This window comes from Ciconia boyciana, chromosome 8 (assembly GCF_034638445.1).
Source record: "Ciconia boyciana chromosome 8, ASM3463844v1, whole genome shotgun sequence".
Lineage (NCBI taxonomy): Eukaryota > Metazoa > Chordata > Aves > Ciconiiformes > Ciconiidae > Ciconia > Ciconia boyciana.
This window is the reverse complement of record NC_132941.1, coordinates 18,322,227-18,339,180: the sequence shown is the minus strand read 5'-3', so window position 1 is coordinate 18,339,180 and position 16,954 is coordinate 18,322,227. Positions and strand designations below refer to the sequence as shown.

The window sequence follows — 16,954 nt, the reverse complement described above, 5'->3', positions numbered from 1 at the left end:
TAAACAAGTAATTCAGCTTTCCCATGCCTCAGCTGCTCCCTTATTTGTTAGAGATGAGAAGGCTTCCTTGCTTCCCAAAGGTATTGAAGTTTAGGTTTTTAATGTTCAAGTGACTTGAATGTTAAGATAGAAAGTGCAATAGAAGTAGCTACTAAGTTCTAGGCAATACAATCTAAGTATAATACACTGTATATCGGGCAAGAACAGATTAATGCACATAATATTTTGTGCTGTCCTCAGCCATCATTTTCTTGTATTGCTATTTCTTCCATCCCAGGTAGTTTCAAACCAGGGAAAGAAGCCAAGTAACTAATTTAGTTTTATTAATCATATATGAAGTCACTGCTAATAGTAACTAGAGCTTCTTGTGATATTGTTTGAAAGCACATGAATGTCAAATGTGCAGTGCTGGATAAATTTTCCTGTAAAAATTCTCTCCCAACACCATTTTCTGTGACATAAAGTATTCTTCATTTCCACTTCTCATGTAACACACCTACTCACTTAGATGGAAGCTGATTGTGCTTTAAATTGCTATGTGTTCCAATGTGCTTCCAAACCCTCTGAAAACTAGCTCTCTGCTTGTACAAGCAGCCTTTAATGTACTTTGGAGGCTACTTAGGGGAAAGGAGCCACAGAGCTGCAAGAGAAAAACTCACGGTGTTCTTCTGTGATCAAATTAAGCCCATCCAACCACAGGCTGCTCCACTGTTAGTACTAATGGTCATGTAGCCACATGGAAAATTGTTAAACAGCTGACAACTAGCCCTGTGTATGCAAGAAGTCTTCAGCTGGCTCAGCCTGCAGTTAAATGGACTTCTGCCTGTTGTAAAACTGTTCTCTTGATGTCTCTATGGATGCTGTATTAAGATAACAGGATCTAAGACACACCCTCGATCACAAATTCAGACTCCAAGTTATCCTGCTGTGCTTCAGTTCAGCGCAGTAATTCTAAACTGGTGAGATGAACACATTTTTTTCATTTTTAATTTTCAGTTTGAATATGTCTTTGTAGGTATAATGCTGTGATACAGAAGGGGCTGATGCAGTGTAACACCTTCAGTGTCCTGGAAAATGGGATAGAGTGCACCTGTAGGAAATTTGCAGCAATACCAAGGGGGGGGGTCCTCCAACAAGCTGGAGGAATCGACCAACACAAACTTAAAAAAATTTTACTAAGGCAAATGCAAAGGCCACACATTAATAGGGCCTGGAATCCCAGTGAACAGCAAATTGAAGATGAGTCAGCAGTGTGCCCTCATAGTGATGAAGGCTGTGTATTGTGCTGTATTAGGAAGAGAGAAATGTTTATTCCCTCTAGCACTTATGAGATTGTATCTGGAGTACTGTCTTCATTTTGGGAGTCCCTTAGTACAGGAGAGAGATTGAAAAATGTCTCTACGGGGGGCCATCAGGATGATTAGGGTATGGAAGCACCTGATGTAAATATAGGCTAGAAGAACTGGGTTTGTTCAGCCTGGAGAGGAGAAGGCTAAGGAGGAATTTAGTTGCAGTTCTCCACTAAGTAGAGGAGTGTTACAGAAAAGATGGAGCCAGATTCTTCTCAGAGGTGCAGAAGGAAGAAACAATGGCTGTAAGTTGCAGCAAGGGAAATTCCAAAGGGACATAAGGAAAAAATTCCTCACAATGGGGAATGGTTGAGTACTGGAGCAGGTTTCCCAGAGGACTGGAAACACTCTCCTTGGAGGTTTTCTGCATTCAGCTGGACAAAGCCCTGAACTGCTTGATCCAACTTTTAGGTTGGCTCTCCTATGAACAGGGGGTCAGACTAGGTGAGCTTCAAAAGTCATTCCAACTTAATTTTTTCTATGATTCTACGAATATAGGGAAGCTGAGTCTATCCCCAGGGGTGAGGTGACAAAGAAACCTGGTGGGTTTCTGCAGGTTCTGCTCCCGAGGCAGGTTATGGAAGCTACTGGCATGCATTTTGTTGTTTATGTGATCAGTACAGACTATTTCTAATATGTGAGGGTGGTAACACAGGCACCAGTTTACAAGCCCACTGGCACAAGCAGGGGTTATTCTTTACCTTTTCTATTCTGTCCACATGTCTCATGATCTGCTTAATTTAACTTTAAACCTGCTTTTTTTCTTGGAAGAGAAGGACAGAGGGGACAGACAGTTGCTAAATAACAAAGACTCTTGGAATGGATAAACAGACACTGCTGAAGTAAAAGTACCACAAAGTGGCCTACAGTCTTCCTCTGAGTTTTTTAAGTGGAATTGACTAAATGGAACTTCTTTTCTGTAGATGTCACCTGCCAGTTACATGCTGTCTGAGTTTTGTTGTGTAAACTCTTAAATTTTTAATCCAAATATGCTTTTGCCTAGGTTACTACAGCATTGCTTTGAGAATATGTAGTTTACAGAAAAAGAAGTCAAGTTTCTTCGCCCAGCAGACAGCAGTCCCCAGCAACCTACAGTGTGCTCATTCTCATGGTAGGTAACCAGCACTGAACAATATTCTGTCTACGCTTCATTTCAGGGATAGAAACTAAAGAACCAAGAACTGTTGAAGTACGTAATGGCTAAGACCTATAACTGAGATAAAGCAATAATGTACTGCAGTGTAGAACTGAAGTGTGAACTGTCAAAGGGAATTGAAGACATGGTGCTCCCACTATCAGTTTTGTTGTACACAGGAAGTTTTAAATAGAGTTCTGTAAAAATGGTGTAAAATTCTCTAAATGCTCTTCGTTATTTGAGTTGCAGCTATTCACACCTAAGAAAGATGTCAAGCTCTGTATTGCAAAGTTATAAAGCTTTTTTTTTTGCAAATAAGAAATGCACTTTGCCTGGAAAATTATCATACTGCCAAGGAAAAACATCATGATTTCATGAAGTGTTTAAGCTTCTTCAGAACTTGAAAATGTAAAACTTTTGTATTTTTTTCCATTGTCTTTAGGGACATAGAGCTTTGGAATTTTTTGTTTGGCTGGTTTGATTTCTGTTCCTCCTCATAACTTTGTAAACGTACCCATCATTTAGGTCTCATTCATGTTAATAGTAAGGCCAGAAATTATAGCCCTGAATATAATGTGTAAAAACAGCTCTTTAGTCTGTACCTAATGTCATCAACTGTCCAAAGATAGTTTTTGTTTAAAAATAAAGAAAAAATTATTTGGAAGCTGAATGGCACTAGTTGTAGTAGAGCTTGTGATAAAACCAGTTATTCGATATTTGAGTAATTTTTGATCCCCCAGTGTCTGTCTGATCTTCTGGACCTCAAAACCTTTCTCTCTAGTTTGGTACTAAGTTATTGTACCCCACTGTGGAGCGTTATCACTGCTTGTTCTGCATTTATGTTGATAAATGCTGTATTTATTGTCATTAGATTGTCCCTTCCTTCCTTCCTCCATCCCTTCCTATCTTTGTTTTTAAGTGTTACAAATTTGGAAGTACTTGTAGCACAAATGGAGAAGCACTCAAAAGAACAAGAAGGAAAAATTTAAACCCTAATTCTTTAGTTCTTGGTAAAGAGAGGGAAGAAAACTATAAAAATCTCAGGGGAAGAAAGTGGCTTTTTTTTTCTAAAAGCAATAGACTTTATAATGGACTGTGGTGTTGTAGCAGAGCATTTTGTTTCTTTTGGCTAATAATGAGACCTAGCAGTTTTTTCATAGCTTTCTGTCCATGACAAAAGTAATGTACTGCTTCTGTGATCTGCATGATTCATGACCACTGCATCTGAATGTGTAGATGTGGGGGGTGAAGAAGGCTGGAAAATGTTCACTGTGGGAAAAGAGAAAAGGCAAGTGCAATGCTGTTACTAGACCACTGAGAAGCCAGTATAACCAAACAGTAGTAGTTCTTCAAACGTTAAACGTTTTTGTTTTTACAGTTTGAAGTATGCAACACTCCAGAATGAGGAGCATTTGTACTTACAGTTTTGGTTTCATCTTGTTCTTTCAAAAGTGAATCTAATGCTGCAAAATTGTCTGATTTGGAAAGCAAAGCACTTCATCAGTAGTCAAGAAACTTGTTGCTCCTTCCTTTACCTTGACTATAAAATGTTATCCAGTTTCATTCTGCTCTAGCTCATTTCAGATAGGCCCTCCATCATCTGCTTTGGAGGTTATTGTGCACAACTATGAGATGTCAGTCTGATTTCCCGCAGCTTTTTATATGTACTACAATGAGAGAAGAACAGTTTGGAAGACGCTGGGTTTTTGAAAGTTAAAAATATGTTAAATAACTGAACTGGCTCTCTGAAGCTAGCCAGCTTGTAGAGAGTACATAAATGGATTAACAGGATTAAGTTATCTTGAAGAGTAATTTTGACATTTCCATTTGTTTTCAGTTTGGGAGACTAGCAGGTTTATCCTGCCAGTAACAGAATAACAGAATAACTCTTTCTGAAGAGTTGAAAGACTTCAAAATGGTAATAGTGATTTCGGACAATCCTGGTGTATGCTTATGTCCTTATGCAGGAAAATTCCTGTTGAAGTGGAAGATGGATTGGCTTGTGGGGACGCTTGTCTAGATGTTTTGGTAGCAAGCACAACATAACTAATTATGACTGCCTTTTTGGAAAACCATTTATGCAGCACCGAGCACAATACCAGCAGCTCCTGTTCTTAGCCTAATTAATGAATACCCTTAAAGGAATGTTGGGGTTTTTTAGTTAAACACATGACTGTTTAAATTTTCATACTGTATCAGAAATGTCAAAGGACACCAACATACTTTTTTACAGAAAATATTCTTTTAAGACATCCCATTAAAAAAAAAGAAAAAGTGCTTTTAGTTTTTGTTTTATAATCCATTGTCTGTGATCACAAAGAAACTCACATTTAGTTTAATACTCATATTAAGTGCAAAGTGAAGGAAGGCCTAATTCTACATGCCTTTTACATTTAAGTCTTTACACAGGTATAAGCCTATCTTATCCCAGTCTGTCCGTGTAAATAAAGTTCATCGGATTATGCACTACTGCTTTCCATATTTAGTTTGACTACCGAAGCGAGTGGAAACATTTCAGCTGACATAGTGGACTATAGATCAAAGCTTTAAATCTATCACTTTTTTTTAAAACTGACATCAGACATCTCTGATGTGATGTCGTAGAATAGCTCTGACGATGAACAGTAAGAGCGATTTAGTCCATTTTAGATTTTCTATAGGCTGAAACAACTACAGCTATCTTTAACCAAACTGTTCCCTTTTTAAAAAACACATTGTGATAGGGCCTTTGAGCCATGGATCTTTCAATGACTGCAGATGTTAAATTTCCATTGTGTGTTATCTATAGGATATACAGGTACTTATGTCTTAAATAGTATGTTACTTTTGTGTACTTTGAAATGGATGCATCCTACTCTGCCCAGGGGGCAGACTGTCAAGGACCTCGAAGGTGATCTTTCAAATGGAGTATGCGTGCACTCCATTTGATCTTTTATGGGGATGTACAGTCTTGGGTTTTTCATAATCTAAGTTTGACCAATTTGATTTTATTGCAAACCATGGAGGGTGATGGACAGATGTGTCCTTTCATGTCATGGATTGTTCAGTTTCAGAACCAGTTTAAGGGTCTTTCACTTCTGTACTGTGCCAGATACTAATTTGTTGTCAACCACATCCTGTTGCAAGAGATTACTATCCTTTCATCCCCCAGTGCCAATTTAAACCAGATGGTTACACAGATCTGATTTAGACCACACAAACCATTGAATCAGCTCAGCTGATGAAGTTGAAAACTCCAAAGTGAGACAGGAACCTTCAGTTAACAATGTTTGTTTAAAAGGTTTCCTAATGTGAGACTGCGCTCCTAAAACCACAAGCTGTTTTGGAAAATCAATTAAACTTGTGCTTCTAAATCACAGAGCTGTTGAAAGTGCCAGCACAGTGCGTGTTTCTGTTCCCTTAAGCAGAGTGGAAACAGTCCATGAAGTGTTATAGAAACACAGAGAGGACAAGAACATCAGCAGAACTTAGTTGCCTGATTTTTCAACTGAGGTTAGTATTCAGCAGCTTCTGTTGCCTTGATTGCTGGAAGACTTTCATCTGGCTCTTGGATGCGAACATCTCCTGGGTACTGCTGACTTGTGAAAATCCAGTGTGATCCTTAAAATATACCAAAAACAGTTACAGGGAGCTCAGACAAAAGTCTTAGAATCACAGATCCAAAAGGACCAAGTTAATGAACTCCTTATTCACATTTTACATTGTTTCTTAGAGAACAGATTCGTATTATGAATTTCTGCTTTCTGAAAAGCATGTCCCCGTTTTTGTCCTTTACCAAAATACTGTTAGTCATCCCTTCTGAGTAATGCAGCGCAACATCACTTCAAGGAATTGCACTGTCATAACACGATGCCTCTTTGTGAGGTGACGTCACAAGTACTGACTAGGATGCACCTCTGTTTCATTCATTGCATTCAGACGCATGTTGTGGCTGGTGAAGAGGAACTGTGCAAAGGAGCCTTGAATATTTTTTTTGTTCCTTGGCAGCATTCATGTTGGATTTGTTTAAACTACAATATAAAACAAAAATGTTCAGCATATGCTATTATCTGAATGTCTTTCAGCTTTGTTCATAATTATCAAATAAGATGGTAGATCAGGAGGACATATTCTCAGATCATTAAATCTGTCAGTGTTGATAGAAGTGACTGCTGTTAATAGCTACCACCATTTGAGAATATGTCACAGAATGTAGCGATGACTTCTATAGATGAAAAAGGCAGGATTGGGCAAATCAAGTTTTGGTATAAATAGAAGTAGTTTGTTTTGTTTCAAAGATCACAACAGTTTAAACTCACAACAGGGTAGTTTTTGACCCAGGTATTTTACCTTCTGCAACTAACTCAATGATACAGTACGGAAGACCATGGAGTAATTGCAATGTTTTGCTGCTAACTGACCAGGTATAATGGAGAGACCCTTTTGGAGAGCAGGTGTACATGGAATTTATGAGGTACTACTTTGTAAAGTAGCTTGTCTGATCACAACTCCCTTTAAGATTATTCTGTCCATGCTCTATCAGCTTACTGTCCTTGCCATATTTTTATATTTCATTTGCCAGCTTCTACCTCAGCCTTGTTCACTTAAGCCAAGCCATGTCTTAAAACAACATAATACAACAGCTGCTGTCAAAAGTCTTGTCAAAAATGGTAATTTTACCTTCCTTGGTTTTGCCTAGGTTTAATGAATGGTTAGAAAGGAAGACCTCTTGCGACCCTGTAGTGTCCATGCCCTCCTCTCTACATTCCATTAACCTGATCCCACGAACTGGCCACGAACTAATAAAATAGAAGTGATTCTCCTGCAGAACATGGAAATGTTACTCTCCCATTTCCCAACACAACTTTAAGTATGTTGTAAGTTGTCAGCTACTTATCCTTGCCGGCCTGGGAAGTTTCATTTTCTTGATTATGGCTGTGGTGACCAGAACAACAAAATTGGTGCATCTCCATCTATCAGCCTCTTCCACTTCTCTTTTGTTTTGTTTTAGGTTTTCAACACAATTGTCTGTGCCTCCTCTAACCAGCTGCAAGCAGGCACCCACTCCATCTTTAAGGGACAAAGGGGCGAACCTAAAAAAAAGTAAATAAGTAAATAAATAAAAAGTATGACTGTATAACTAAATCCTGTAAATTAGCGATGTTTCTGACTTACCTCACAGTTACAAATCAGCAGTCCCTGTGTATGTTTCTGAGATGTATCTCTAGTTTCTCTGTGCTCTCATCCATCTTCTTTTCTAAACCAGGCTCTCTAACAGATTCCTGGCTCATGTCTGAGAAGGCAAGTCTTCTGGAGCGAACTAGATATTTCCTAGTCAATAATAATTTTGTTCTTCTTTTAAAGCACCTCATCTTTTCCTCATTTCTTGTTTATTCTCTCCTAACTGCCTCCTTTTGCTTTCACTCTGCATATTTAGGCAGAATAGTACAAAATAGATGATATTATCTCTACAAAATAGAGATATTCATAAGAATTCATGAAGATAATACACACCACACCTTATTTGCCACAACCCATATTCCCCAATTAATTAGAATCTAACTTGTGATCATATGGGTTGTTGCTTTTAAAACCTTGTCTCTCTCATCCCGAGACCTGCTTTAGGCACACTTGCCATCAGCAGTTACCCTTTAGAATTCCACCAGGCCTCTAACCCATAGTCTGCTGAGGACCATCTGCTCTTTTCATGTGCGTTTCTACTGATACCAAAATAATTTCCATCTGACTGCCCTGTGCTTTGCACAAATAAAAACCTTTCGGGCTGCTGCTTCTAAAGTAGATTTACCTTCAATCATCATTTATTAAATCTCTGTCCATTAAAAACCATAGCTTGCAGAAGCTGTGTGCATTAAGCCTGATTATAGAGTCAGTAGAGAAGAGGGAGGGGGACAGCAGTTTGTATCAGTGTATTGCCTTGTTTTTCTACTTGTCTAGCTGGCTGGTAACACTTGTGACAGAGTGCATATCAGAACAGGAGTCTCATTATTTGGCTTTGATTTTGTTTTATACATCTGTCTCTCTCTTTAAGCTGTAAGTTAATGATTGTTGGCTTTGGGAAAAAAACTGCTCAGACTACATGACTAAAGTCAGAGTTTTCTTTGGTGCTGGGGTACTAGGTCCCTTATGGAGGGTAAGGGCCAGGGGATTAAGAAAGGAAGAGGAGGAAAGTTCACAGGTTCCTTACGGAGGATGAGTGGCTCTTTCAAACGCACTTCATTTAAGGGCTCAGCATCTGGATCACAAAAGGTAAGTCTGCAATTACCCAAATAGTACAATCTGAGGGAAACAGCTGGAGACACTGTTTGCCCCCTCACCTTCTTTTTCTTTTTTTAAATAGTGGGTACCATTGTAAATGAGAACAATTCTCTTTCCCTCTGTGCTCTTTTAAGTCTCAGAGGTATCAGTCATGTTCATTGCACTGGTTCTGGCAATGAATCTTATTCCTATTATGGGAGTTCTTTCACAAGCGCACTGTCTTAAGGATCTTTGGGTTAAATATCACCGAACAGGGCTAGCCTGTAATTATTCATATCCATAGTCAAAATCGTATTTTGATGACTATTGATACTTAGTGTTCATGCCAAATTTAGATGCAGTCGGTGAGAAGACTGATAGGACGTATAAAGGATTTTGATGTGATTCACTGAATATCTACAGCAGACCGATTCTATGAGAAATACATTTTGTGGTTAGATTATGTGCTGTGCAGTATATGAATGAAAAAGACAAGGGGAGAGAAAGAAGACATGAGGTGATTGCTTTATAATGTATAAGCTCACTGTTGTTGTCGTAAGCTTGCATGTTGTAGATGAGTATTAAGAATTTGTTTCTTAGATCAGTTTTCAGCTGTGAAGGGAAATTAAATACATTTTTTTCCATGGGTTGATAGATTTGTTTGGAACAAATATAGACTAACTTCAGCTCAGGATTACTTAGATTCCAGCTCAACTGACCTTGTTCGAACTGACTCCATTCAAATAATGAGAAATAGTTTTTGTCTTCTCTTCCAACCTTCTTACCTCTAATTGCTGCTGATCGTCACAATGTTAGATTCTAATTAAAGGGGTGAAAGGAAGTCTGAAGGAACATAACTGAGAGAAAAATGTCTGGCAGCATCTTGGAGGAAATTAGTCATTGACACACAGGCAACTAAGTATCTATTAAAATGTTTCCTTCTTAAAAAAGATTGTTCTATATGTTGTGTAATATTGGTTACGGTCATCTGTGAATGCAAGAAAGAATATGTCTAGGTTTGGGGGTCTTCAGCAGAGATTGATGGTCATGGGCCATCACCAGGTGAATTGCAAGCACTATCTAGGGATAAAGTAATTTACAGCGATGTTTTTTAGGTACTAACTGGGAACCCTGGCCCTTTTCTCTGCTAAAGAGATTGTCAAGTTGCATGTAATGCCCATAGTACAGGCCCTACTACAGACATTGAGTGTCAGGTGAAAAAAAAAAATGAATACTTCAGCTGTAATGTCCTTGTCACCAGGGCCAAGCCTAAACACTTAGAAGAAAATTGGAAGGCTCTAAAGCATTTGCGGTGGGTTCATTTTTTTCTCCTCTGATAGATAGAAAGCAAAGTGGCATATTGAGACATCAGCTAATACTTAGCAACAGTGTCACTTTGTGTAACTTTTCCCATTACTTGCACAGTTGCTTCTTAGGTGCCTCATGGCTGTGTCCAAATAGTGTGAAAAACCAGGCTGTCCTTCAAGACACCTCTGTTTCATGAACAACTGTATATTGCTTGCTTTGTCAACCAAATGACTTTTCAAAGATAAGCAGTAGTTTCATAGGCTGGTAGTATTAGCTTTATTTATTGAATAATACAGAGAAACAATGATAAAGGAAATTAAAGAGAAGAATTTCCCCTTTAAAATGTTGTTTTATATATCTAGGCTCACTTAAACATGACAAATCGGAATAGTAAATCCATAATGCAGGCACAGTGCCTCAGGTGCAATCAGCTTTTTTTTTTTTCTTTTTTTTTTTAATGTCCCCAAGCCTAGCTTGGTACTGGAAAGCGTACAGAATTTTACTTCCTGAATGGAATAAAGTCAGAGTAAAATACCCAGAGAAAAATTGTTTAATCTTGTCCCACTAATCCTATAGGAAAGATTAGTCAAGTGAAGGTAGAAGGAACACAGTACAGATTTTGTTTTTCTTAACAAAGTTCGACTTCTGATTATAAAAAAATGTTGTCTTTTAAAAGATGTAAATTCCCTTCATGGCTTGCTTGTTTTAGTCTTCGAATTCTTTTGGTGTTTATTTGCTTTAATGTTCCTTTTGGGAACAAAAACTTTACCTTTCATGGGAAAAATATTATTTCTAGAGCTGATTACAAAAATAGATTTTTAGGCTTATGTAGTAGGCTGGGAGTGTTACTTCTGCTGAGCAATTATGTTGGTTGGCTCTTGGAGGTTAATAACACGCTGTCAGCATACAGGCAAGTGGAAGTGATCGTCTCTGGGAGACAGGACACCTCGAGGCAGGAAATCTGGGTGCTGTTGTGCTTGAGAATGTTTTGTATTGAATGTAAACTTTTGCTAATGATACAGCTGAAAACAGGGATTGAAACTAGTTTGGAATGTATGTGTTTTGTAGGGGTGCAGTGCTTTGGGATCTGGAAAACCTGGGCAGGAGATCGTTAAAGCCATGTGATGTAGCTAAGCATAGAGATTTATAATGAAAATTTCACCTACCGCTCTAATAATTTTTCCCTTTTACCACTCTCACGGACCTTTTTCTGGGGGATGTGTAACAGTGTGTGGTCCTGGTCCATGATTTTGACTCCCAATTTTTAGTGCAGTTGTGCAGAATAGCAAGAGTAATTAAAATGGCCAAGTATCTCTACTCAGCTCTCTACTGTGCTTAGCTTTCCCATGTATTCCCCTGATTTTGACAGCAGTGCTCTAGAGGAAGATGACATTTTACTTCTTGAGCAGTTTTACAAAAACACGTGTTGCTACCTGCTCTGCAATTAAAAGTGTTATTCTTTACCTCAACAGAGAATGCTGTAAGTGAAATGTGAAACCCATAGTGTTTAAGAAAAGGAGTATGCTTGTGTGTGTGTGCACACTTATGTCTGTGTTTTGGTTTTGTTTCTTGTAAACATCTCAGTTTATTAAAAAAGGAAGCAGCTTATCTGGATGTACATCACTGGCCTGTCATTCCCACTAATGGGAATCACTTCAAATTACTTCTGTAGTACTAAACAGTGCTTTCATCTCTGCTTACTATCTCCATTGACTTGATCTAAATGTCTTTAAGATGTACCTGCTATGACTCATTTTCTGTTCCTCTGAAGAGAAAACCATGTTATTGAAACAGCTTTTCTCTACATGTTATTTCTGTTTGCCTATAATTCTTCCATGCTTGTAAATTCTCTGCGATTATCTATATAAGGATATACTCAGTACAAGCCTTCCAGATGTTCACATTTAAGCTTTTATAGAGACACTAATATATTTTTAATTGCTTTGTTGCTCACATCACTGTCTTCTTCCTGGCTATCAAATGTGGTGCAGGAAATAACAGTAATTTATAAAAATAATATTTTTTTTAGAATATTAAAAATATATTTTAAAGAATATTTTATCTAAATACATTAGACAACTTTCAAAATCTCAACAGCACTACTATAGAAAGTATAATGGATCTTTTTAATTATTTTTTTTTTAAGGTAGTACAGTATTACCCAGGGATTAATTAGAAAAGCTTTCATGGATTACAAAGGTGGAAAGATTATCGGACCTTCAGACTAAGGCAAATAACTTGTCCTGTGTTTTGTAAATGACCAGACAAATCAGAGAAAAGACGGGAAAGGATGAATACATTCTCTTCGATCAGAGAGAATTTGTTTTTTAGACAGAAAAATGGTTTTGTCTCCCCTTTAAGTCACGGTTTTGATCTGTCTTACCATTTGTTAATGAAGCTTGAAAATTAATATAAAATCCCTTGAAGTTAGTTGCAGTTGTTAATCTTAAATTGTATGCTCTGTGTGCTTGCTTATGGTAATATTAAACTTCAAACAGGAAAAAAAAGATTAACGGAATGAATTTACTTTCTGCTCCTAAACTATTTGTCAAGAAGCTGTGATTTCCTTCAAATTAGCATACCTTTTGATGGTTTATAAAAGATTAGCTCACAGGTTTATTCGGAAGAGTTATCTGCAGGTGGTTAATATTACAGTTATGATTAGGTAGATCACTTGGTAACACTGAAGTAATTTTCGTACACATTTCTTTTGAGAGTTTCAAATATCTTTCCCCCCCAAAAAAAAAAAAATTTCGGCTGTGATTAAGAAATTCTATTTGTGCAAAAATTTTGGCCATTGTCTCAGTGGCTCAAAAGATAACACTGCTGTGTTTTTTCCAGTTCAGGGAGTCAGTTGAGTAATGGAAGTGAGAAAATAACTTAGGTATAATAATTTATTTCTCTCTAAGTACAGCAGAGCAGGTTCTGTGTCTTCCTTAATGCTCAAAAAATATCAGGGCAATAATCAAACTGTCATCACAGGTAGACTTTCATGGCGCTAAAGAATAATAGAGGCAGGCTTGTGTCTGGAGAATAGGCCAACAGGTTATCAGTTGCCCCTTTTCAAACAAACAAAAACTGTGCTTAGCAGCATGTGATCTCTAGTACAGACTCCCAAACTTAAGAGACAGCAGCACAGCCTGCACTCTTCAATTTAATGAAAGAAGGGAATGTCAAATTAGAATAATCTATGACTGTCACAGCAGAATCAGTACTGTAGCTGCGTTCTTAAAAGATAGTGAAAAATGTTATAGTTCAGTATATAAATTTGTCCAGTTTTGACAAATCTTTTCTACTTGTGTATGCTGTTTTACAAAGAGCATTATACTAGCTCTTTTACTGAACTGCCTTGCTGAATCAACACTGAATCAGTTTAGTGTTGATTTGGTATCTTAATGTCCTTCAACAAACTGGATAAGAGCATTGTGAAAAACAGTCCGTAATAGAGTATGTGTTAGACAGTACCAGCTGATCTGAATAGGAATTGGAAATAAATCCTTTAACCCCCTAAGCAGGATGCACAATTGGCCAAATGAATTACAAGGCTTTTGTTTGGCTGTGACACACCATCCAAAGAAATAATAATGTAGTAGAGGATTTATCCAATTTGAAATGTAGAACTAAACAGTTCTCCTTGGCATGTCCCTGACATTTTTCTTGACATCCTCTAAGTTTCATCTCAAGACAGACATTGTAAGGTATGGCTTTTAGGAATCTCTTTGTGGTCAGGAATTGTTCATAAGGAGTTGAGGCGATATTCTGCAGGTATGAGTCACCCAGCGTAGCTAGGCATGCAGCATTGCACTAAGCCCCTTCTCTACAAGTCAATACACTGCAGACATCCAACAGGAGCAGATGGTGTGTGCATATGGCGAGTAATATGTGATCTGTAGCAAAAAGGAAAGGTTACCACAAAGACATGGAGGCTTACTGTTCAAGATAGGGTGTAAGCATGGAATCAGAGACAAGACTTCTTGCACTGTATAGCTGTTAAAGCCTCGTGTACCTCTAACCAAAACGCTGCCTATGTACAACTGTTATGTCATGATGGCTTCCAGCAATGAGAATGTCATGAGTTTTATGGGAGCTTTTTGACATTCTTAGTGTGTTTGAGCTCAAATATTTGTCCAATTTTTAAAACTGATGGTAGCTGTTACTTATAAGAAACATACATATATCTCACAGAACATCTGCATGTCTGGGAAAATACTGCGTAAACCCCACAATTTACAGCAAGTGCAGACTGTCCACCAGGATAAGTATGTGTATTATGGGTTGCAAGTGTCATGATAGGCTTGGCCTGGTATCCAGCATGTAACAATCATGTACATATCTAACACCTTTCATCCCCTTTATAAATTTGAACAGCATACAAATTATGTATGCAGAGGTGCTACTCTGAAATGCAGCATCTTAATAACCTATTACAGAAGTCTAGGGCCAGAAGGAGAGAGGAGTTTTGTCTAGATAAAATTGCTAAGCTAGTGCAGGTTTGCAGCTTGTAATTGTAGGGGTAATAGGAAGCATTCCTGGACTCTGTTGTGCTAGCCGTATCAGTGAAAACATGGATTTAGTACCAAGATTCTGTAGAGTTAGAAAAATATGAAGCTGACAAAGGGAACAGCAGGGGAACTGTCCTTTTTCATACTGCACATGAGCAGACCCTTCACTTGCAAGGGATGATATATTTGGAATGTTCCCTAACGCTTGACTTGGGTCTGTGATAATGATGAAACCATGAGTGGCACTGCAGCAGACATGGAGAGAACAAAATCCTTCCACAGAACTCATGTCATGTACTGAATGTCAGAATCACCTTGTGAATTATGGAATAGTGTTTTTTACTTTTCAGCAATTTGATGCTATTCTGTCCAGCTGTTCATATTCACTCCTGGCAACTGTAGGACTCACATGCATGTGAGTCTTTTGTAACTTTGCTTCACTGCCTGTTTCCCAACACAAATTACTCCTGGTCTCATTCAAAAAAACCTGCCATAGATGCTTGGTTCATGCTGCACCTCTTGCCAGTTCTTGCTTACCAGCATGTCTCCACTGAAGGTCTGCGAACAAGCCTTATGCAGTCCTGAGAAGGGAAAAACCAGAGCAGAAAGCCTTGAGCAATTTTCACTTTTAATGTCGTTTTATAGAAGGAATCTGTGAAGGGTGGCTACCTGTTAAAAACTGAAGCAAATGTTCATGGATACTGCAAAGCTCTCTCTGACTTTCAAACATAGAGAGCAACAAGTAGTCATATAAGAGTGCTTCTGAGGCAGATGAGGATTTTACAATAGCAGGAGACATAGAGAATGTGACTGTAAGTGGTACCGTGCTCCAAATGGTTGTCCCTTTGTTTTGCCTAGAAAACACAAGTGTGGATAAATAAAGGAAAAACAATTTTGCTAGAAAGCGGTATTAGTTCATGTCTCGTGTAGTGATAGTAGGTTAGTTGATCTTGCAATGAAGGATATAGATGGGGGTACTTAATGCTCTCCACTCCTAAGTTTGAAGAATCAGCCATTGCCTTAATGAATAGAACCTTTCTGGTGCTTTTTAATTTCAGACTCTGCGTTTGTAGAATATACCACAAACAATGAAGATTCTTTTAATTCAGTCAGTCCTTTAAAATGAGGTGAAAAACATAGGTGGCAGAATAAAGGAAGAGTCAGAAAGCATTGAAAAAGAGCCATTTTGTAGGCAATGTGGTGGATGGGATCAGCAGTTTAACTTCACAGTTTTGTTACTAGCTGTGCCATCCACCCCACTTTGTGAATTTGGGCAACTCACTTTCCCTCTGTTTCCATTTCTGTTATGTGTCCGGTCCACTTCACAGAAATAGTTTTCTGTTGTATGTGGGCCCCAATCTCTAGTGCAACTTCTGCGATCTACACTAATGGAAAAGTTAGAAAAGCTGGAGCTGGTTAAAATGAACTTTTCTTTTTTTCAGAAAACTGATTTAGTGTTCCCCTGATCATATATTCCCCCTTCAAGCCTCCACTTAACTAATCTGTGATGTAGAAACTGCTCATGCAAACCCTCCTCAGGGTTGCCAGACATAAATTTTCTCTTGGTGTAGATGCCTGCAATAAAGACTCACTTTGAAAAATGGAAAATAAGCCAAACCTTAGCTATCCAAAGGACTGGAAATGGAGAGTCAAAATCCATGAGAGGCAGACAAACAGCGGAAGGGAAAATCAACAAACATCAGCAAAGAGCAAGGAAAAGAAAGCCATTCATTCCTAGAATGCAGCTTGCAAAACAGCAAACTTCCACGTGTCGAAAAGGTGCAAGGGCACATTTTACTCCTATTTTTATAGCTTTTCCAAGTTTTCAGGAAAATTGAGTAAATACTGTCCAAAATTCTAAATAGATTTGAATTACCCAAGAAGAGATGAACTGATGTTTTTCAAAGTAATTCGCTAATACATAAAATAAAGAGAAATGTAATTGAGGATCATTAAAGTACATTCACAATGTATATAGCTCAAGGATTCACTGCAACAGCCTTTCACAGTTGGGTGGCAGAGGTGTATAAAGGCTGAATGGAAGGATTTTATATAGATTCATATCTGTTATAAAACTGCCTAACTCTCTGACTCCTAATTAACTGTAAAAATGGTTGATTGTTCTCATATTTTATCCCTTATGATTTCAGAGCTAGCTGGGTGGGGGACAAGGAAAGAAACAAAAAACCCCCCAAACCCTGTTAATTTAAATAAAAAGTAAGCAATGAGATAAACTGCTTAAAGGCTTACATTTGGACCCCAGTTTTACCTCCTGATATGTACATTATCTTTTGTGTTTTGTGTACCTCTGTCTGCCCTGTACTTTTGCCAGTTGTTAGCAGGCAAATTGTTGACATTAAGCAGCAGAAGTGTCATTGTAGGGTTGTCCACCTATCTGGTTTGGAGATGGGAGAAATCCTGTAAAC

The 16,954-nt window shown here is 38.1% G+C and overlaps 1 protein-coding gene across 1 annotated transcript in view; it reads left to right on the top strand.

Annotated features, from left to right (window-relative positions):
- Positions 1–16,954, top strand: part of TRPM1 (transient receptor potential cation channel subfamily M member 1) — a 125,837-nt gene that overhangs the window by 24,491 nt on the left and 84,392 nt on the right. Inside the window, exon 3 of the mRNA XM_072869546.1 lies at positions 2,353–2,460. Coding sequence (XP_072725647.1) covers positions 2,458–2,460 — 3 coding nt within the window. The 5' untranslated portion in view covers positions 2,353–2,457. The remainder of the gene's footprint in view (positions 1–2,352; positions 2,461–16,954) is intronic.